Source organism: Vanacampus margaritifer, chromosome 14 (genome assembly GCF_051991255.1).
Source record: "Vanacampus margaritifer isolate UIUO_Vmar chromosome 14, RoL_Vmar_1.0, whole genome shotgun sequence".
Taxonomy (NCBI): Eukaryota; Metazoa; Chordata; class Actinopteri; order Syngnathiformes; family Syngnathidae; genus Vanacampus; species Vanacampus margaritifer.
Window position 1 is genome coordinate 10613898 of NC_135445.1, and position 23628 is coordinate 10637525.

The 23628-nt window shown below is 40.9% G+C and overlaps 1 protein-coding gene across 1 annotated transcript in view; it reads left to right on the forward strand.

The window, feature by feature from the left end:
* pappaa (pregnancy-associated plasma protein A, pappalysin 1a) overlaps positions 1-23628 on the forward strand; it is a 93162-nt gene that overhangs the window by 62862 nt on the left and 6672 nt on the right. Inside the window, exons 15-21 of the mRNA XM_077542657.1 lie at positions 5205-5388; positions 5719-5920; positions 6028-6262; positions 8247-8394; positions 9635-9750; positions 15299-15370; positions 16156-16254. Of these exons, the coding sequence (XP_077398783.1) occupies positions 5205-5388; positions 5719-5920; positions 6028-6262; positions 8247-8394; positions 9635-9750; positions 15299-15370; positions 16156-16254 (1056 nt within the window). The remainder of the gene's footprint in view (positions 1-5204; positions 5389-5718; positions 5921-6027; positions 6263-8246; positions 8395-9634; positions 9751-15298; positions 15371-16155; positions 16255-23628) is intronic.

Below are 23628 nucleotides of genomic sequence, written 5' to 3' on the forward strand. Positions count from 1 at the left end.
TTAAGATTTATTAGATCCGAAATAGTGCGCGCCAAATTGCATGTTCCTTTACTTTTAACAGTGAAAATGTTATTACATTTTCAGCCAAATTGCATGTTCCTTTACTTTTAACTTTTGCTCTACCTTTTTTTTGTCACAATAATTAAAATTACATTTTGTGTGTAGCGGAAGAAGCAAACAAACTGATATTTTTGAGGAAGCTAGCAACGCTATATAAGCTATGCTATGTTTAACTTGCACAATGTGCTTGGCAGTTGGAGGTATTTTATAGTATGTACCCATCCTGTCTCAGCAACACATTTAAAACTTGGGACAGTCCAGCAGAAAATTTACCTTGAGAGAGGCATGATTGTTGATATGGCATGACTCCTTCTTGTGAATGGATCCAAGTCCTAAGCCCTTAGATTATGCAGAAGCTGCTAAACTGCATTGCTAAAGAAATGATATGTCTATATTTTTGTTTGACTTTCAAAAATGTTTTTCCAACAACTTTTGATTTTGTCTGGCACCGCATTGCGCCTGGTTTTCACCTGCCTTTCAGACACATTCTATATTTACTATATTTACATATACTCCACGCACAACAAGCAATGAACTGAGGAGCAATTATGCACATTTTGCTGACACAAGTTAGTATATCAGCTTCCACATCTGTTTGTACGAGCAGTCAACTTTGCGTAAATCAGTCAATCAGTCCCTAAGAGTTTTACAAGCAGGAATGCGACCAACCTCACTTGACCTCATTACAGCCAGCACGAAAAGGTATTTGAAAATTGCCATTTTAGAAGCCCAGTTGCGATCAGGTTTATAAACTGGGTCCTAGAGTGTTTGAAACCGCTCCCCTTGTGTTTCCGCATGTACAACGCATACCCTGAGATGACACAATAGTCTAGTTCTCACGTGACCGTACGCTAACACCGCCAACTACACACTAACAATGGTGGATCCAGCCTTCTGTCAAGTGTCTTGTCAAGTCATCTGAATCCAGCTTTGCTCTCTGTTGTTACTTTGTATTTTTGTATATACAGACTCTCTGTTTCTCAGCGCTCGTGTCTTGTCTGTGTTTGGGTCCTAATTGCACACCTCACGTGACAGTTTTAGGACGCTCTTCGTTTTTGGTTGCTTTAAACACAAGTGCAAAATGTTTTTGTTTTTTTATAAAGCTCCAAAATAGCCATCTGTTTGTGGATTTTATAACCCGAAAAGGTTATTATGTGCTTAAATTCCTCATTGATTCTGGTTCCTTCTCTCATTCATTAGGTTACAATGAGAGCTTATATTGTTGCCAGAGTCCAAATTTGGTTTTGTCACTCAAACACTCTCTGATGTTACTGTTTTTTCTGCACACAAATCTTTTTTTTTTTCTTTTTTTCTCAACAGCGGTTGGCTAGACATCAAGTCAGCCTCAGCCAAAATATCAGCGGGAGTCCTTTTTATTGTACAATACAAGCCTCAAGTCTACGCGTGTCCAATTTTACGCTGAAAATGTGTTTCCTTTGCTGTTTTATTGCGTCAAAACGTCAAAATAATGAACGGAATAATGACATATGGCTGTTTTCATTAAACCATTCCAAATGTGGTCCTTCTATATAGCACCATTAGAAGGTATTAACGAAATACAACTGCAGTATAGGCCGCCGCCATACTTTTCACATGTGCTCATGTGTTTGTGTGCCGCTTGAGGAAAAGCTCTGGCTCGAATGAAGACGCCGTCGGTCTGTTGGTTCTTGTGTCTAATAGGCTGCCTGGCTTGAATTAGGCAGAGTGGCCAAAGGTTGTTAATGTGGCTACTGGAGGAGCACTAGTCAGCTGTAAAGTCTTTAAAGGAGGGAAACTTCCCACAAATTTACACGCATAGAGGCACTCCCTGCCTGATGTGTCCTATAGCTGCCTACCAGACGTTTAACAGCACAACATTGTCATCGGATGGCTTTCCTTTGCGTTTGAAGAACCTTGCATGCATACTCTTTGTAATCATATTAGCTCTCAGGGGATAAATGACTGGTTTTACAGCGGCCCCGCTCACATGGGATGCATGTGTTACGTTCTAAGCATCCAATCTCTTCGGGAGTTTATTTATTTGGAGTGAACCTGATACTGTTATGCAGTCATATGCTGGGATCCAGATGAAAGCTGCAAATTAATGACGGCAAAGAAATAAGGGGTTTGTGTTGCAAAAGAAATGTTTGCTAAATTGTGTGACGTTTATATTTGGACACTCTTGAAAGCAAAAAAAAAAAAGCGGAGAAATTTATGTTAAAAACACAGATTTTCTTTTATTTAGTCTGAGCTGCCGAGGGATGTCAAAATGATAAAAGTTTCCCAGCTTTGTTGCAAGATTTGTTGTCGTGGCCATAAATTTAAGCATTCCCGTTGTGTAACATATTGCTAGTTAATAGGAGAGGATGAAAACACTTGAGGTTTGGACGACGCTTCACATTTTGCTCTTATCCCTGTGAATAGAATACCACAAGCCAGCTAATTTACAGGAATCGTAACTATTTCTATTAGGCAAATAGGCCGGTCAGAAATTTCAATTTAGAAAAAAATAGCAGGAAAAGGATTTTTGGCTGATTTCTTTCTTTATTTTTATTTCATTTTATTTTATAGCTGAATGTGTTACAATAGTTTAGGATTTTAAAGACATTTATTTTAGAATTAAAATAAGGATTTTTTAAATAATTATTTTTTTTACAGAAATTTGAAACATTATAGACAGTTCTGGGAGAGATTTTCATGGGATTTAGTATTTTTTTTTCTGTCCCTGTTGCAGAATTAATTTGAAGTGTTTAGAAATACATCAGGAAATCTTTTACACAATTTCTGTAATTTTTCAATTACAATTATTGCCTTGCCTCAAAAATAAGGACAACACAAGGGTTATGTTAGCTGTTACTGAACATAATATTCTCCCCTATAATTTTATTAACGATTGTTCGGCCCCTTGATGTTCTGTTGTGTCCTCTCCCTTTTCACCAAGCTTCGAGTCCTTGATCGCTCTCAATGCACTCAGTAAACTTGAAGGTCTGACATAGTTTTTTTTGACAATCCCAGACTGGCGGGATTTATATTTATGAATATCTGTCAGCTGTCAATCGATAAATCATGCAGCTAAGCAAAGGGCATTAGCTTGGTAGGTCAAAGCCGTGCATGTGTCATTGTGCCATTTTACAGTATTTCTCTCCATCAGAGAAAAAAAAAATTGGATGGAGGCACAGAAATTGAAATATTCTTGTGGTATTTCTGTTGCGAAACATCCCGTCTGTGTTTATCTCTACGTTTGTGTGTGTGAGGGTGCGTGTAAGTGCTTCCCAGAAATGCCTGCATTTCAATTCAATGATATTCAGCCTGTATTGTGTAAGGGCTGAAGTGTTAGGTGTACTTGTGGGATATCAGTTGTCTGAGTGGCAAAACTTGCCATTACAAATGTTCCCGTTGGTTACTTGAGATGCTGAGTGGCCAGTGTGGCTTTCTTGACGCGCCGTAAGATAAGACCAATCCAGTTTTGTTTAGCGACATACTGATGAAAGCATGTGTGGGACATCAATTCACAACCATCAACGAGCAAACGCCGATTTGTTGGGTTATTGCTTTGAAACGTCAACAATCGCACCGGGTAAAGCACTAAGAGTAGTTCTAACCTTTAAGGACCTTTGACTCCAGCCTACTCATCAGTCTTGTGTCCAGATACAGAGGTGGCAAATCCTGGTCCAAAATGTAAAAAGCCTGCCACAGTTTGGCTTTAGAGCACCTGTGGCAGGGTTTTTTTGCATTTTGGACCAGGATTTGCCACCTTTTTCAAGATAAAATTCATGATTCTGGCAGGGATGTGATTTTTCCGCTAATTCGCGGAATTCCGCTTTTTTTTATCTCCCCCCCACCAAAAAAAAAATCAGATTTTTTTTTTTTAATTTTTAGTAGTTCATTGTGTATGCACATGACTCCGACAGATAACATCTTCTGCTATAACAAAGACATTTGTGGTATGCTCTAATATGAGTTACTTTTCATTTGGTCATGATACAATTATTTGTTCATGAAATTTGAACTCTTCAACATTATTTATGTGTTAACTTAGTAATCACATTAGTTAGATATGATGATATTCTCAGTGATAGTTTTTAAAAGCAAAGGCAGTCCAATGTTTTTGAATGTGACTGATTTTGAGTTGACTAAAACTGCCATTTTATATGGGATAGTTCAATATACATTGAAAATTTATGCTGTTGTTTTGTCTATTTCTTTGTCATGTGAGTGCATTGAAAGTACTTAAAAACACGGAAAACCCATGAGCTCCGGGGGGCTACGCCCCCCTTGTCCCCCCTGGACCTAGATGGACTTCCCCTGGACCAAAATTTTCAGATAATTTCACTTTGGTCAAATCACATCCCTGTCCTGGGTTATTTTCTTTTCATTTTTTCCTTTGCTTTCCATTTCTTTTGTGTCACTGTCTATAGCAAATTAACAACTGGATGAGCCAAAATTTCCTTCAGCTAAACGATATATAAAGAAGAGAGGATTTCTGTTAGAAAACACCTTGACTCATTGTCTTTAAAAATCAAAGACCGAGTTTGTAATCTTGGGGTGCTAATAGACTCAGACCTGACTTTCAGCATTCACATCAAATCAATCACTAAACTAGCCTTTTACCAGCTGAAAAACATATCCAGACTGAAAGATTGCATGCTCCAGGGGGCTTATCCATGCTTTTATCTCCAGTAGATTTGATTATTGTAACGGTCTTCTGACTGGACTCCCTCAAAAAAAAACATCAGACAATTGCAGCTCATTTCGAACGCTGCAGCTCGAGTACTGACCAAAACAAAGAGATCAGAACATATCACTCCAGCTGTAGAATAGATTTCAAAATTCTGCTACTGGTCTATAAATCACTCAATGGTTTGGGTCCTGAATATATTTAAGAAATGCTGCTTGAATAAAAACCCAACAGGGCTCTGAGATCTGCAGACTTGGGTCAACTAGTGGAACCCAGAGTTCGACGTAAACATGGTCAAGCTGCATTTAGCTGTTATGCTGCACTCAAATGGAATAAGCTGAAGGGAAGTCAACACCGAGCGCTGTAAAAAAAAAATTGAGAACTATATGAGTAAGATATTTTGGGACTTGTTACAAAGAAGCTTATTGAAACTAGTCTATTTATTTGTGGTGCAATTTTTGAAATTATAACCTGTTATCCTTCGCAGTCTGACTCTTTGGTGACCATAACCTGCGCAAACGGCAAGTGGAACAAACAGGTGTCATGCGAGCCTGTTGACTGCGGCCTGCCCGACAAATACCACGTTCACCCGGCCAATTTCAACTTCCCCGAGGGCACCACCTATGGCAAGAAGAGCACTTTCCAGTGTCGCCAACCGGCCCAGCTTGTAGGTGAGCTGCCCCGCTGCGCTCGTGCATGTATAGATGTTTATTTTCAGGCTGCCCTTAAAATACCTTCGACAAGACACAAGACACAAAACCTAAGTGCAATCTATTGCTTCCCTCTTGGGAGTGTCAGACAAGCAAACAGATGAGTCCCGTGTCCTCTCTTACATTGTTTTCATATTTAAATTTTAATGCACATTAGGATCCTGGTAAGTTCTGCATTTTTTAGAGTCGAAGCAAGATGGCATGACTTTTACAGGCTATTTAGCAACTGCACTTCTCATGACTGGCCCTCCAATCCACACGGGTTTCTTTTATTTCTGACCTCTTTATTAGGTACTAACAACACTCTGACCTGCCTGGAGGATGGGTTATGGTCCTTCCCAGAGGCCCTCTGTGAGCTTCGCTGTCCGGCTCCTCCGCCTGTGCCCAACGCTGTGCTACAGACCAAGCGCTGCAATGAGACGGGGCTCAAAGTGGGAACACTGTGCAAGTACAAGTGCAGGCCGGGCTACCATGTGACCAACAAACCTAAGAGGTAAAGAGGGAAACAGTTGTTGAGTCTGAATCTTTTGACCCCACAAACAGAAACCGATTATTTGAAAACGTTCACATCAGGATTGGCATTTTAACGTCTGTCTGTAGGCGCGCATTTAAGCGTCAGTGCACCGAAGACGGCAGTTGGCTGGAGGGTGCGTGCGAACCGGTGACTTGCGACCCCCCGCCGGCCATCTTCCACGGCTCCTACCACTGCACTGACGGCTTCCGCTTCGACAGCGTTTGCCGACTCAACTGCTCTGACCCGGCCGGTAACAGCGCTAATGCCGTCACTGGAGGCTCCGCCCACACGGTGAGGCTGCTGCACGTACCATGCAAGCAGGTCTGTCCATCTCTTTCCTCTCTTTCCCTTCTTTACCGTGCCTTGTTTGTGTGTGTGTACCGCATGTCATTTGTAGATCAACGAAAACATTACTTTCATCTTGGACTTCTTTCCTCTTTCTGACTGTTTTATACTTTAAAGTATTTTTTGCAAAAATAAACAGATTAATTTAAATAGATACTACTACTACTACTAATAGTAATACTAATACTAATATTAATAATGTATTCTAATTTGGTCACAATGGTAAACGGAGTGCATTAACTCATTTGCTCTTGAAAACGTATAAAAACTTTCTATTCTGATATTGCCATGGTCCCAAAAACGTATTTATACGTTTTTTTATGTTTTTGTTTTTGTGTTAGAGCATACAGAAGGTTTTGATGCAGCCTCTGAACTGAAGAGAACGCTTAAAGCAATCGTAGTTATTACAAAAATGGCCAGCAGGTGGCAGCAGAGTATAAGAGATTAACCTGGGCCATGTTGCAAAAAGGCACATTTTTCCAGTGTTTTAAACAGATTTGTAAAAAATGATGAAACTTGGATATATTATAATGCTAACTGCTGCAAAACAGATGGAAATTGAACTTTTTTTTTTCCTGATGAAAGAGACTATAATCTTTCTTTTGGTAGTTTTTATAGCAATAGAACACAATATTCTGTGGGCCTTGCAAAATCTGCCAAAATCCCAGTAAAACAGCCTAAAGCGAAGGGGGTTGGTTCAGTGAAAATGGCTGGGAGTCAATAAGTTAATATAGTGCTTTAATTACATCATATGTTGTTCAGAGCACTTATGTCTTATTCACTTTTTTTGAAAATATATTGGAGCGGTCCAAGGCTGTATGCAGCAGCCACGTCAAACCCAAGGGTGTTTTTTCACTTTTCTTTCTTTCTTTTTATCAACGTTTAAATCTATCCATGTCACCCATCCATCTTGTGTTTCTCGTATCAACTAGCTAGCATTAAACTAGCGTAGGAGGGATCGTCACTCTGGTCCAATATCCAAATTTGCCTTAATACCTTTTGTGCTAGGACAGAGGCCAACAGCGAAGTAACACCAAAGTCGTTGATACACTGCCGAGGTGGGCTTTATTGTCTGATTGCTTAACAGTTTAATGTAAGAAATGCTTATTAGCAGGCTAACCATTCCCATACACACACAAACATTTCTGGTCATCGATCTCGAAGAGCATGTGTCACATGACGCTGTGCACTCCCTACATACGTACTAATGTCACACACATTGCCATTCAAACATTCCTGTGACACTAGTTCACATGAGAATATGCTATCATTCATTTTCTTTTGAATCAGAAAATTATTATTTGGCATTCGTTTTCTACAGCAAATTTTTTTGCATCACTATTTGAGTGAACACCGATTCGTGCATACATACTTTATGTAACATACTCAAATTCCATCCATCCATCCATCCAACACACACAGCCTGCACAAAAACCATTATTAAACTACTTCATATATGTGGGAGCAGTTTGGGAACGGTCCTATTTTGTGCCCTAGAGTTTGGTGTGGAAGAACCTGAGAGCCTTGACCTTTTGTCCATATTGTATAAAACGTATAATATTGCCAACAATGTAAACAAATCCTATAAACAGTGCTGCGATAAGTTCCTTACATAGATAATTAATGAAACGAAAACTTGCCCCAAAAGTACCTACCAGCTTTTATCAGGTACTCCTTACATTGTTTTCGGGCTTGCCGACTCCCATAGCACCCGACTCCCATAGCACCCCTTAGTTTGATGCCGTTCTATTCAGAAGGCTATTGATTTCCACAACAGTACTGCTTGCCTTGGAATTCTGAAATGTATACACCTTTTAATCTTCTTGGCCTCTCAAGCCTCATGACTTGGATGCCTGATAAAAGTTGGATTGAATTTCCCCCTTTTTGCAACGGGATGCCAGCATAATGTCCTCGCCCTGCCAGTTGTTTGAGTGTGTCGGTGTATGCGTTGTTTTTGCAGGGCGCCGGCTCCAACGCGATCCGCTGTAGGAAGGACGGCAACTGGACGGGGTCCTTCCGCCTCTGCCCCAACAGCAAAGGCCAATGTTCCCTACCTCAAAACCTGCATTACAGCCTTCAGTACTCATGCAGGCGAGGACATGGCATAGGTGAGTATGCACTCAGGGATCAGCTTTCTCTAGTACTCGTGTCCACCATGTTGGTCCCTTCTGCTCACATTACTGTTTCCGACAGTCTCCGAGGGGGTTCCTTACAGTATGCCTGTTGGGTTGTCTCCAAGTAATTCTGTGATATGGTCAGCCTCAGCAAACTAACATCTTCATAGACACCCTGTGCCATTGGGTGAGGGTGGATTTGGAGAAGGGAGAAATAGTAATAAAAAAAATACATAAAATTAAAAAAATATTTCGAAGTAGCAAAAAGATTTCCTAGCGTTGCCTGTCTTGGTTTGCATCCTCCCTTCCAATTTAGTCTCTGTCAGTCGTGGCGGTAAACCATCAAAGGTCTGAGGAAGCCCACCCATAAAACAAGTCTTTGAAATGTCAACAAAAAATGAAAATCACTTGTAGGATGTAAAACAAAATTAATTTGCATCTGCCCTAGTCCATGCATCACCCCTTCACAAAAGAACATTTGTTTTTGTGTAATCCTGCTAACAAGATAGGATAGCAATAATTAAAACAAAAGCATGACCACTAGGAACGGGAATAATGATTAACTGATTTGGTCAACTTGTTGATTAATGGAGTCGTGAAGCAATTTAGGCAAAAGTGAGTGCACTACTCGGCTGCAACCAGCAGAGGCGCTGTTGATTCTGCCTTCACTTCTTTGTACATCTAGATGGGGAGGGGGGGGGGGGGGGGGTAGTCTTCCTCTTCAGGATGTAAAATGCATACTCTATTGCAGGGTTCACCAATTCCGGTCCTCAAGGTCTAAAGTCCTTCAGGTTTTAGATGTTTCCGCCCACTTTAGTATACGGTGTGTTGGTAGGCGGAACATCTAAAACCTGCAGGACTCCGGACCTCGAGGACCGGAATTGGTATACCCTGCTCTATTGGGTTATGGTCTGATGAATGACTTGGCAAGTCTAAGACCTTCAACTCTTTGGAAGCGATGAAGTCCTTTGTTGTGCTGGCACTGTGTTTTGTTTCATTTTCTTGTTGCATGATGAAGCTTCTCCTGATTTGTTTGGATGTATTTTTCTGTAAATTGTCAGACAAAATGGTTTTACAGACTTCGGAATTCATTCTGTTGCTACCATCATGAGGTATATAATCAATAATGCCTATCATTGAAACTATCTGCATGAGACATACTAGACTCTAGATTTATTTTTCGTTTGTAAATACAAGTGTATCTTTCTTGACGTCGATTTCCCGTCACGTGCAGGCGAGGAGTGCGAGCTGTTGTGCAGGGAGAGCAACAACGACGTGGTGATCCTCCCTAGCAACATGACAGTGGAGGGCGTACTCAAGGAGCACTGGAGGAACCCGCACAAGGTTAAGGTACGTTGGAAGGAGTGTGTCCGCCTCGCCGTTGTCATAGACGCACTTGACAAAGGCCTGTGAGCCACAACTTTCCTTTAAGGAATTTCCCGTCTGGTGTCGACATCCTCGCTCCGTGGGTCGCAATTTGAAAAAGGCCCACGTGTGCCTCCCTTTTATCTTACGCCGCAACCAAATGTTTTGGTTTGAAACATGGCAACCCCTCAGACATTTTTCAGAACACGGTGTTACCTGCTAGCATATTCCTAATAGTGGTGGAGCCGACTATTTTTGGGATGCGCAGACTAGTCACGCCTGTGCAAAGTTTCATTCAATTTATCTTGTGTCTGTGATGCTAGAGTAAATTCAACAATAAGAGTCAAATAGTGGTCAGTTTGGCTCTGAAAATAAGGTTGAGGGGGGTAGGTTTAAAGTTTGGGTGAGGGTTAGCATTGAGGTTAGGTTGGAGATTACGTATATTCATAACAAACAACTGGTCCTCGAGGGCCGGATTTCTTTAGGTTTGAAATGTTTACACCCTCTAACACACCTGATTCTAAAAATCAGGATTGTTCTCGCTGCTTCTGCCGAGCTTGCTGATGAGGTGTGATATGAATCAGGTGTGTTGGAGGACGGAAACACCTAAAACTTGGATTGGGGAAGCCTGATTCATGGTTAAGGTTTAGCGATAAGGATCAGGGATTTAAAATTTTATAGTAGGTTCCTGTTTAGAGTTAGGGACAACATTAAGGTTTATTATATTAATGTTTAGTGCTTCATCTGATAATAGTAGTATGACACTTAACTCATTCAAACCCAAAAACGTGTAAACACGTTTTTAATACCTTGTCATTCACTCCAAAAAACGTATTTATACGTTTTTGATGTTGTTTTTAATGCAAGAGTCTGCAGAAGGCTTTGATGCAGCTACTGACATAAAGAGGTGGCTAAAAGCAATGGTAGTTATTACAAAAAACAGCCAGCCGGTGGCAGCAGAGTGTAAGAGATCAGCCAGGGTCACGTTGCAACAATCAGCGTTTTCAAAAGGAATGTGAATAATGATGGAACTTATTCTATTATTATACAAAACGGAAACAGATGCAAATATACTTTTTTGTCCTGATGAAAGTAGAGACTCTAATTGTTGTTTTGGTAGGTTCCATGTTTTTACAGCAATAGAACACAATATTCTGTGGGACTTGCAAAATCAGTCAAAATCCAGTAAACCAACATTAAAGGGGGTTCCTTCAGTGAAAATGGCTGCGAATGAATTAGTTTTTTTTTTTTTTTTTTTTTTTTTTGCTAGACAAAAGTGCAGAGGACACTGATGTGGAAAGAATCACACTGTGTTTTGGTGTGCTTTCCCTCTTAGAACGCCTTTTGTAATGCTTTCAGAGTCATGCTGAGTCAGCAGTAGGCTGGGCCACGAGGTCATTAAATGATCTGTTTTTCATGGATGTGCGTAATTGATATGATTTGTGCTCAGTGGTAAATTGAGACTCGTGCCTGTACTGTTGGAAGGCGCCGCAATGGATTGCATACAAGTAAACCCGTAAAGAGATAGCAGTCGTGTGCCAGAAGGTTGAGGATGCCCTGGCAAAAAAAAAAAAAAAAAAAAGCTCAGCGTTTAGATTCATTTTTCAATTTCAAAACATATCTAAAGGTTTACTGGTGTACAAAATGAAGAGTGAGAGTCGCTTTTTCATCAAATCTGTCTCTTTTCACCTTGAATTTAGAAAGTGTTGTGTTCTGTTATTCCCCGCCTTCATGCATCTTAAAGAAGGGTTAGGACGCTGACTCCCATCACTCAACTCAACTCAACTCATAGAGCTCTTTAAGACAACCACCAGTGGTTTTTTTTGTTTGGGGGGGTTAGTTGGAAGCCAGGGGCAGCAGATGAATGAAAACAGCAGAGACCCCAGAATTGAACCCTGTGGAACACCTGCTATACATGTGAATCATATTGCACATATTCATCCAACAACTTTCTTTTTTTCGCTCAACATAATTAGCAAGAAGTGATTACAATAATAAAGAAATCACATGATGTACCGTCACAACAGTCACAAATTGAGTTATGTTGAGAACCGCTGCTGCAGACGTAGTAATAAAATAATGTAGATGGATAGATAGATAGATAGATAGATAGATGAATAAAATGTTCCTCAGTTTTGCTTTTCGACACAAAATTTGGTGCATATGTCTATCACAACAGGACACACGAAATGTCATTGAACAATAAGTCAGCCATTTTGTTTAGAAGCAGCCATTTTGGGCAGATTCCAGATGTATGACTTTGACAAACCTCTACGAGTGAATTCCAATCGGAAGCAAGTATACCAGACAGATTGGTATCACTAAATAGTTAAACTTTTTTGTCTACACCATCTCAGAGACGAAGCATGGGGTCAAAGTTCAATAATGAATTTGAGGTTTCTAAAACAGTTTACAATTATTTGAACATATCGACGCCCTCTTAAAATAATCGTTTAAGTCATTTTTTTCCTCCGGATTTTTCAGGAAAACCCCCAAAAATTTAACGATTTGCATCATGAGGAGATGAATTAGGCCCCAAAAAATTTTTGCAAAAAAATGACTTAGGCAATTATTTTAAAAGGGTGGCGATATTGAACATAAAAAAAAAAAAACATTTTCAGGACATTTTTATGGGAAAAATGAATTTTAAAAAATGAGCTGGAGCTTGGCCTAAGATTCTCCTTCTGTAGGACCACATTGTTTCCAATCAGAATTTTACAAGGGTCACACTTGCCCATTGGGCGGCACACCTTAGATTGAAAAAAATAAAATAAAGAATGCATATCAGCAAAATGCACATTCACTCTATTTCTACTTTCCCTACACTAGAGGTTAACGTTGTCCACCTTAAGTGATGATGATTTATTGCTTTAAACCAGTTGTGGTTCAGTTGTCGCTATGACCCACTTAGACTTCCCTCCTCTTTCTCTCCGTGTTGCTGACGACTCTGCGGCCCCCCACCCCAAGCACCCGCCTTCCCCTTTATCAGCAAAATTAGCCTGTCGGGCTTCCAGTGGAATTAGTCATTTTCTATATGACATTACGTCGTCTAAGGTGGCGCTGAGATGGGGATCTATTTTTATGTGGTATCAGCGCCCCGGGAGGCTTGGAGCGAGTGAGGATCACATACATAGTGAGGGGTGAAGCCAGGCAACCATCATGGATTATCATGATTTACGGCCCTGCTGAGAAAGGAGAAAGGAGTGAGACAGAGAGGGGAGGGGAAGGGGTTTCTGGATGACATCATCGCTAAAGCAACGAGAACAAGTGGAAAGTACAGTAGGTGCAAAAAGTTTCAGCTCCCGAATGAATTAAGGTGCTCCATCTTGCCGCCGCGTGGCTACTGTAGGCCTCGCGTTGTGCTGTACGCGCCTCCTCTTCCATCTTCCATCTTTCTCCATTGCATCGATTTGCTGACAGTGCCGAAATGACAAATAGCTTTCGTTTGCGGCCGCAAAGGAAAACCGTGTCAATTCTCTTAGATAAAGGCACACGGGGGGTGTTATTATTTGGGGGTGTTATTTGAGGTGAGGCAGTTATTTTATCCCGCTGGGATGTGTTAGATTTATAGTGGTCTGACCTGCACTGAGAACACAGGACAGTTTTATTTGGAACCGATTGTGTGTTTATAACAACACTTGAGCCCTTAATGGTATTTCCTTTTCCCTTTTTGTATTTAGCTTCAATATTGAAACTTGTATTGAAGTGTTGAGGGGTTTATTAAAGTGTAAATTGATAGACTTTCCTAGAGTACAAGTGTACTTTCCTTAACTAGTGTATATTAGAAAGCACGTCTACGTCAAATTGAATATTTTGTGTCTCTCTAATTTTTTATTATTTTTTTTATTTGTCTTCATATAGTGACTGTGAGAGCTTTTGTGCACTCAGCGGCAGAGAATTGACACCTCCCTTTTACCAATAAAATAAACATATTGATATTGATATTTTCCCAGTGTAGAGACACTATTGTGAAGAATAAACTGCTAACCAAAACAGTAGCACTTGATCAAGTACAGTGAATGACCCTTTTTACAAACTTTTCAGGTTACGCACATTTTTGCAGAAAATCAGCCTCTGGTTATGTACACGTTTTGTTATGTAGCATGGATGTGCGTACGGACCAGTGCTATGTTTCTCGTGTTATTTAACCATCATTTGCTCTGTGCGTAACTCGTTGCGATAGTTGTACTGTTTTTTTCCCCCTCTTAATTAAACCTCAGAATGACTTAAATGTTATGGTTGGCTGTAAACGCCCCAAAACCCCACATAAAACTCGTTGACCCCTCCGCGGAGCAAATAAAAAGCTGTCCTGTGCTGCCTTAATATCATTAATGTGGCAAAAAAGACATTTCACTGGATCTTTTTTTCCTGTAAAAATAAAGAAATAAAATGAACGTACAAAAGAAAAATATCTGAATAAGATTGTTTAAGTTATTATGCAAGAAGATCTCTTTCAAAGGAGGAGCTGTTGTACTTCTCCACTTCTCAAATTTTAAACACAACAAGCACTTTAGTGTTATTTCTTCATAGTGAAGTATATTTTCAATTATTTTTATATTGTACTGCATTTGTTTTCAACCACACACCAATTAAAATAAGAAAGAACCTATATCATAACATGTAAACATAGCACTGTATTGCATTCATTTCAATGGGAACATTCGATTTACGAACATTTCAAGTTACAAACGGGGCCACGGAACAAATTATCACCGTACACAGTATCTCTTTACAAAAGCATTTGGCAATTTGTGTTACAGTACGTGACCTCAAGGCAAATCTGTACACTATTCTATGAGAATAGTGTAGTTATTTACGTGGATGACGCCTCCAATGGCTATATAGAGTGTGGTGTCTATTACAGCGGAGGCCACTATTTGAGGAAATAACTAGATTTTGTTTCATTTTTTTTTTTTACATGAGATTGGATGAGCTTTATCACTTGCGTACACAAACACACACACACACAGAATTACTTTGCATTTGACATTTTACTGCCATGTAAAAAGATTGACAGACTCCTTGTAGACACACACACACACACACACAAATTCCACGCACACCTCCCATGAGCTGCATTTTCAGGACGAGCACAGTGGGAAAGGATTCCACACATTCTGTGAAGATATTTGAGAATATTGCTTTAGCGTTGTGTGCTTTGTGTGTGTGGTTTCCCCTCTCCTGCTCTCCTCAGCTCCTTGACCTCAAAACCCCCCTGCCGTACATCCCCCACCTTTTACTGGTTAGGTGATGTGAAAAAACACACAACTATTATTAGATTCTATCTTGACAAAATCGATTGTTTTTACTTGTGTTCTGATGTAGACACGGGTCACTGTAAATAAAAGCACTTGAGTCGCAAATGACACTTTAAATATTTATTGCATCATTATTTTTACGGCATTCATGCATGTACGTGTCTTAACGTTGAGTCGTTTGTTAAAAAAGAAAAAAAAAGTGTATTGACTGTTCTTGTTTGTCCTCTGTTCTTAACAGCTTAATTGATTACGCCTTTCTTCACAATGTATTACAGAGTATTGTCTGTACAATGGGACTGAAGTGGTATCCACACCCAGAATTGCTCCACTGCTTCAAAGGATGTGAAGTAAGACAAAAAACATAGCCTCTTCTATTTTGGTATTGGCACTTCTGCTCCTCTCCCCTTCATTAAATAAAATTGGTTATTAAATACAGTTGGCGCAGCTTCGTTTTGCATTTACAGTATGTGATAAATAACTAAACAATATGAGGCGGATTCACAAAATTATATATTTAAAAAAAAAAAAAAACTTTCTTGGGGACCACCTATGGTCCGCAGACCACACTTTGAAAAACAAGCCTTAGCAACAATAAAGAATAACTATTTTATTATTATTTATTTGTATTTTTTTTCCTACAAACTCCACCAACGAGTGAAGTGTAGTTGACTTTAAGTCCAGACAGCCATTCATTACTGTGCCTTTAAAGTCTTTTGTTTATTTGTAGGTCAGACTCAGTTCATCAGATCAAACAGCGTCTGTCCTCTGCAAATGTTGCGTTCACGTGTGAAGGAATTCCCCTCCACTGTATGCAAGAATTATATGATGTGCGCACTTTAGACCAATTGGAAATCCTGATTGTTAACTCGAGTGGAAAGGGTCAGGCCAACCCTATAAATCTCCTCATAGGAGAGTCCCCCACCCCTCCTTTTTTTCTGTAGTGAATAGTTTATTAGGTTCTCGGTCAGATTTACGATTCTGGTCCACTAAGGGCCCCCCCCAAAAAAAATCACATTAAAAGATAAAAGATGTAAAAGGCCATGTATTGCGCACGGGAAACAACTATTAGTACGGCCATATCAACATGATAGTACTAAAGATGAGTTTTTTGTGTGTGTTTTTTTTAATACAGCCATTCATGGGAGACAACTACTGTGATGCAGTAAACAACCGAGCCTTCTGTAACTATGATGGAGGAGACTGCTGCCAGTCCACTGTCAAGACCAAGAAGGTTAGACGCACCATTGTACGGCACATGAACTCAGTTTCCTTTTTTTTTTTAGATTACATGTTGCCATTGGCAAGCCTTTACCACCGTAAATAATATAAAGTACTTATGAAAGATAAATATATTTGAGGCAATATGTTAAATGAGAACTGTTATGCCCATAAATCCTTGTCCTGGACTCCCTCTGGAGTCATTTTGCCTTATTGATGGTTGCCAAAACTCATTATCAATACCATACTGGCACTTTAAGAAGCCTCTGAGTTCATACCCTGTCTGCAACAAAAGTTCACTTTTCGTCCCCTGGGTATGGTTTGGAACGGTAAATCCTGATCTCAACTTCTTTCCACCGCAGGGTGTGTAGGCGAGATGACGCTAGTCTCGTCAGCTACCAGCTACGTAAATTGTGTGACATCATAGCAGAGAGACACGGCTTGAATCCAAGACACTACTACATCCATTCTACTGTACTGTGATTGGTTATTTGTTGTTACAAATTTTTGCAACGTTTGATAACAGAAACAGAAAATTGCACACAATAGCAAACTATACTCCGTTAAACAAAGAAATCTGACAGTTGAGATGCTTCAATTGTAAGCGGCTTGTTTACTGACGTCAACTAAGAGAAAAAGAAGATCTGCTGGCCAAGTCGACAGAGGTGGGCACTTCCATCATTTGTCGGCCTGTTATTGATGGATGGTCATTTTTCGGCAAATGTTTTATGATGCAAAGCCTGTTAAAAATACAGTCAGTCAGTTCTCAGCCCATGTATTTTTTTCGAGGCTTCGCCGAAAATGTGGAAGCACTCGTTGAAATGTAGGCAGCCGTCAATGACGGGCCAATGTAACAACGGTTTTGCCTCTGCAAATTGGTACCTCCAAGTTCACCCACAGTTCGTTCCCTTGACACTGGTTGAAGTCCTTGTTACAATGGTCTGCATGACTTAACAGAAGCATTCACTGGGATGCTATTGACCCTCTCTGAAACTCATGGACAAAAAGTTGCTTGGATTTGGCCTTTTCTGCTCAGTACCTCAATCCTTCTATGCATTTTTGACAGAGCTTGTATGCATTAGTATCACAGGTAAGCCTATTCCAGCTGACTTCCGGCTGGAGGCAGGGTACACCCTGGTCTGGTCACCAGCCAGTTATACGGCACACATAATCAAAGCCATCAATCTTGTGTTCACACCTATAGACAAATCAAAGTCTTCAATGAGCCTAACATACCTGTGTTTGGAATGTGGAAGGAAACTGGAGAGCCTTCAAACTCACTAACCGTTCACGGTACCTTCCAGCGGATTGTGTCGCCCTTCAGAAAAAAACTAGTGCAAGAAGCAAAAGGAAAAGGTAGCACAAGTAGAGCTAATCCTTTCATACTGGCCGAATTCAACGTTTTGGTGTAAATGAACGTCACGGTACCACTGTATCAAATTTGAATCTTGGAAACAGTCAATAATCCTGAACATATGTTCGGATCATCCGTTCAAGGTTCAGGTTTTGTTTGGTAGCCGGTGAACTGACGACGCTTCTAGCTGCGGTTGTAGCATTCAGAACTGTGAACATTTCTTTGCATTCCATGTTATTCCCCGCATTCATAAACACGCAACATTTTCTCGACATTTAGGCAGTTGTTAACGTTTTTGCGGTTGGCTGCATATGGCAAAGCGCTCGGTTCTTGTGGTAGCAGCACTCTTTAGTGTAGCAACGGGCTTTGTCTGGATCACACTTAGGAGTTGTTGGCAAATGGCATGATTGGAAGTGTAGTTCAGCTTCTGCGCTGCAACATCTGCTTCTCTGGTTTGGCCTCTCCTTCTGAATTTGGCAAGGGTCTGTAGTTGTACTCCTGGCATATCCATCTGTATGTCTGGCTGCATTTATACAGCAGTCTATGCGTCTCCCTGGATATTTCACTGTGTCTGACTAGGAAGCCTCTTTATTGCCACTGGTGAATTAGGATGTACAGGGAACATCTTGCGCTTTTGCTGCAGTACAATCAAACATCTCGGGGCTGCTTTTGGGCCACATCACAAGCAGTGCTTTTCTGAGTGACTGCTTCCTTATTTTTTTGGCAATGGACTGACCAAACATTGCATTTGATTGGGAGCAAGGTTTTGAAACAGCAGTGATTACACTTGTATTTGTGTTACGTTTCCAAAAATATCAAGAATAATGAAAGAAATGTAAAGATGCATACTTGGGTCATAACTGGCCAAATATGTCAGTGAAACACTTGCTACAGGTATTCTGACACAGTGAGTTATTACGGCATAAGCATTTCCAAATCATTCTCACAGGTATTCTACCTTGGCAATTCTTGAAGACAACCGTGTGTTTTTTTCTTTTCTCAAAAGGATGCCGTCTCAGAAAGCGCGCCAATGATCCTTTCATCACCCTTCAGAAAGGGATGGTAGGGTGAGGACAGCTTTTTGTTCATGTGAGTTTAAAGGGAAACTGGAAAAAGGAATTGACCTATCGGTAAGCTCCGTCCACCTTAGATACTGTTGACAAGTCTGTCAAGCTTTTCAGAAACAACGTGCCACTTCCGGTGTCTGCACTCTGGCGAAATATCCAATATTTGGTGGAGGGGTAAAACAAGATTTTTAGTAGCAGGGTCTGGCTAGCTATCACAGTCACACAAAAGGTCAGAAGAACAACAGGCCTATGCAAACACTGCAACTATGAGCAACTTTCTAGAACCATGGTCTGTGCTTTTGAGCATTTTCATGGTCAGCATGCAGTCATAACCTGCAATTAAAATGTCTATTTTTCAGATGGTAGAAGACAGGGGGGGTGTTCCATGTTCATTTTCTTGGATCACTTTGCAAATAAACATTGTTAAATGTTTGCTAGAAGCATGGACGCAGACTGCAGTCTCTGAACCATAGCTTTTAGCTGTTTGCTTAGCTTTCGCTAAGCACTTGCTTCCTCTTGCAATCCGAGTGCGACAGGGGATATACCGTACTTTTGAATGTCAAGGCAAGACCAGTTTAAAGCTAAGTACGCCTCATTTAAAGTCCAAAACAAACCATAGAAAACAAGTGTTATGAAGACGTTTTCAGGCAGAACCAAGCCGCTGACTCCAAAGTTCCACCTTCATCCGAATTGTGTCATAACGTCAAAAATACAGACAGTGGCAGCCGAATCAAACACTGAAAGTCTGCCAAGTCAAATATTTTTATGTATATACCAAGAAGCCAGTGTAATGTATGCCGATTTACATTAGATTTTTCGCTTAGAGGCAAATTTTTCGAGGACGTGGAAGAAGGCGAGTCGTCAGCAGAAGCATTACAAGAGCATGAACGCCCCCATAAAGCCATTGGCTGGAAAACTATTGTGAGGCCACTTCCAAGCCACTTTGTTTGATTTTTTTTTCTTAGTCCGTGTACACTCAGTATGGGCAGCTAACAGATCATGAGGAAATATTCCTGGATTTAACAAAACATGTATTGGATTACAATCCCCCTTTGAGTTCTGGATGACTTGTTGTGTATTATTCCACCCCCAGGAGCTTTGAGGGTGCAAGGTCTAGCTGCATGTAAGGTCACCTCTGGATCTAGCGTTAATAGTTGCAAGCTGTCAGTCGGATTTGGAGAGGATGAGAGTAGGCGTAAGGAGTAATGCCTTTTGAGGGTTGCCTGCACAGACCCCCCTCCTTTTTTGTAGACCCCCTCCCTTCACATCCCAATTTTGGGAGAAATTCCTCTCTTGGATGCTTGACGCAGTATGGAGAGGGCAGCAATTATATAGTTATATGGCTTGGCCCCTCTATAACAACTTTTGCTAAATGAGACTATATGTTTTTCTGTCTGCTTTGGTGGTCGGTTCTTGAGTTGCCTCCCAGTCTCTCAGCGCTGTTTACAGCTCTGCGTCTGGCACAGGAACGCTCAATACGCGATTTGTAATGTGTCATGACTGATGTTTGTGTCCAAAGCTGATGGTCCGCCATTGCCAGCACTGACCACCTCGCTTTTTCTCGTGCACTCTGCCGCAGATGATCATGTTAACCATTTCACACATCTGTTACAGGCAGAGATGTTATGAAGTGTGCTTTTGAAATACGTTTGCCTTCACTTAGGTATTAACTATGTTCATTCGGTAAGTGTTTGAGGTCAACAGCCCTCAACATATTCAGTAGTTGTGTTTTGCCAGGGGTATCCACTGTTACTTTCCTGCCTTCTCATGATTTTGTCAGGCTACTGCAATATCCTGTAATTACCAACAATTGAATAAACAGCATCTTGTCATAACTAACTTAAATGCCAACTCTGGTGGTTGAGGGCATTTAAGTAGGACGGGACTTGGGGATAATGTGAAGGAGGATTTGGGTTTTTCTCCACAGCTGAGCAAAGGTAGTTGTGCACCAGCATGGACAAACTCCCCTCTGTTTGTTAGTGATTTTGGCAGTTTGCTGATGTTAAGTGCTAGCACTTATGTAGCAAAACAAATGTATGTTTTTTTTTTCTTCTGCTCTGAGGTTGCCATTTCTATATTCTAATATGTTGAAAGATTTCTATTTCTGTGTTACATTTAATGTTCTGAAGTTATCATAAAACTTTACCCTATGCAGAACAAACTTAGCTTTACTTGACTCCACTTGGCTGGGTGTCGGCTTTTCGATTTTTCAACTTCAAAATAGCACAGCTGCGAAAACAGTGCTACTTTGAAGGCATTAGTTGGAACAGGATACAAACAAACATGAACTAAGCAAACAACAATAAAAGCCATTGGGAATCGTAAATGTTAGCCACAGCGTGGAGGTAAGTTTTATCCCAGAGAAGACCAAGGGCCAATGAAGCAAAGTGGAGACTCGCGATGCCTTGAACAGTCTAAAGCTGCGTTCAGACTGCAGCCACATCTGATTCAAATCAGATTCCTTCTCATTTCCTATTTTTAGGGCTGACTCTCTACACTGTTTTTAGCAAGTGTCCAAATCGGATCTGGGCCTGTTCAGGCTGCGCCTCATTATTGACCCATCTGACAAGTTGCTGTAGAAATCACGTTGGAACGAAGGCGTAGTCCAGCACATGTAGTATTTGACGTGATATAATTGCGACATATTTTCGTCGCAACTGGATCCCGGTGAGCACGAGTTGGGCTGACTTTGTCAAAATATCACAAGTGTTTCATGAAGCTTCACTTGTCCATCACTAGATTCACTACTTTGCTGTCTCCCAACCACGTTGGGTGAGTTACTTGCTGTGCTGTGACTAAGACAAAAGTCAAGCAACAATGTCTAAGTCTCAACTGTGAGTGGCAAAGGGGCATCAGTATTCCACTAATAACTATATAAAGACAATTCAAACAATAATGATGGTTTTAGATGGCTTCATCCAAGCCAAGGACTAGAATATACAAAATTTCTGCAATGAGGAACTGCAATGTGTTTTTTTTTTCTTTCACCCCAGCTACAACTCTCACAGCTTTTAAGGAAAGGAGTTCAGTGATTTTCACATAATTCCAACCAAAAGCAAGTAATCAGAGTTTATGGCAAAGGGTCATTGTACATATTATAGTTGTTCATATAGCTAACTTTCATAGAGTTGCCATTGACTCAGTTTCGACTCAATGCCCTTCGAACAATAACTCTGCGAGTGGGTGGGTTTGGTTGACCTCCTGCCCTAAGTTGCTGGTGCTGTCTCCAGCAATTCAGAAAATTGATGGCTTGTGCAGTGTAGGTTGTGCAGTAGTTCACAAAGCTTAATATATGTGCAGCTCCCAGTCGCATTTTCCTTGCTAACTAAATGTGGATCAATCCAGGTGGTAGACAACCTGAGTCTGCTCTATACGAATTAACAGGTTTCATATAATTCGGAATAGTTCCCAGAAAACTTGACATAATTGTGCTACCTTATTTCCTGAATTAGCTCTTAGCATTTTCTTATTTTAGAAATTGAGAAAAAAAAAGATAACATGAAAAAATAAGAAAATAATTCCATTCAAACCATACTTAAGGACAGTGGTTCACAAAGCTACTTTTATGCAGCTGGTGTTGAATTAGATCCCTCTCAATGTCTCTCATACGATTGCACTGTGACTGACTAGTGGTGTTATTTCATCCATCAGTAGAGAAGATGGATGGGGAAGCCATTGGCTGTTTGGTGACTCACTGGCCCACTCACATTTACCCTGCTGATCGGCTGGCAATCAATCCAGGTTGTATTCCGTAGTCAGCCGGGATCCAGATCAGCATATTTTGTTTTGTCGTGCATAACAAACATTTCCAGAGTGTGAGCATTTCGCTCTTAGACACTATCTGCACACCTGCAAATGTATTGTGACTGGGTTGGTTGCTTGTGTTGGATTAGCACCCTTGACACTATGTCCTTGCCTTGCCCTTGAAACAGCATTTTGTGAAAATGTGCAAGCATATCATTGAACAGAGTCTAAAGCTGCCTTTGATAAAGTCCAGTCGAGTTGGAGTACGACACTAGCCTTACATACCTTCCACCCTCCAAGCAATGACTGACACACACACAGTGAACTGAAATGAGAGGGACACTGTGTTATTTTGACCTGTACCAGAGATGGAAGGATGAGGCTCTGACAAGGTCAACAACCACCAGAAAGTCTTTCATGTAGCGCTTACTGGGTGTCCCCCGCCCCGCCCCAACCCCCAGGCCTCCCTCTAGCCCTGGGATATGGGGCCTGGGGCCCACAAGGCCAGTCAGCCATTTCCCAGCCGCCCTGAAGAGAGACCCTCAAGTCAGGGCCAGATGTGGCAGCCGGCCCCCGCCACCCTTAGGGTCAAGGTCAAAGGAAAACAGTTCAAATTTGCCACCCACCGTCATTCGAAAGATACAGAAGTAAACTTTGGATGGAAGATAAGCCTTGGATGGAAAGTGAGGTGATGTGAGGAAGTGGGAGTGTGTTGTGAGTAGGAATAGAAAGATAAACCAAAGTGAGACATTAACTAAACTGAAGTCGGGAGCTCTTGGCCTCATACGGGAACACACCACACGCCGTTGACAGCTGTTTCTGATGTGTGCTCGGCCCTCCGGTCTTGTAAAAATCATCCCATGCAGGCGTCGTCCAGGGCACTGCCCACTCTGTCCACCTGGCCCTCACATAAAAAACGGCCCATACTCACAAACATCTTCTTTTATACACCATTTAAAAGAGAGCGCAAGAACTCATTGACTTTGTTGCACGAGTTACTGCTGAGGTGCAATTGATTGCCCGCCCAAAATAAATACCTTAAGTTACAAAATTAGTAACCCAAATTGGGCTACGTTGCAAACATACGGCATTCATTTATTTTTAAACTATATTACACTTATACAAATTCAGTACAATTTAAGATGAAATGTAAAGCATATCAACATTTATTCGACTGGTCAAGGAATATTAGCTCCTCTACAGAGGTTTACTCACAACAATT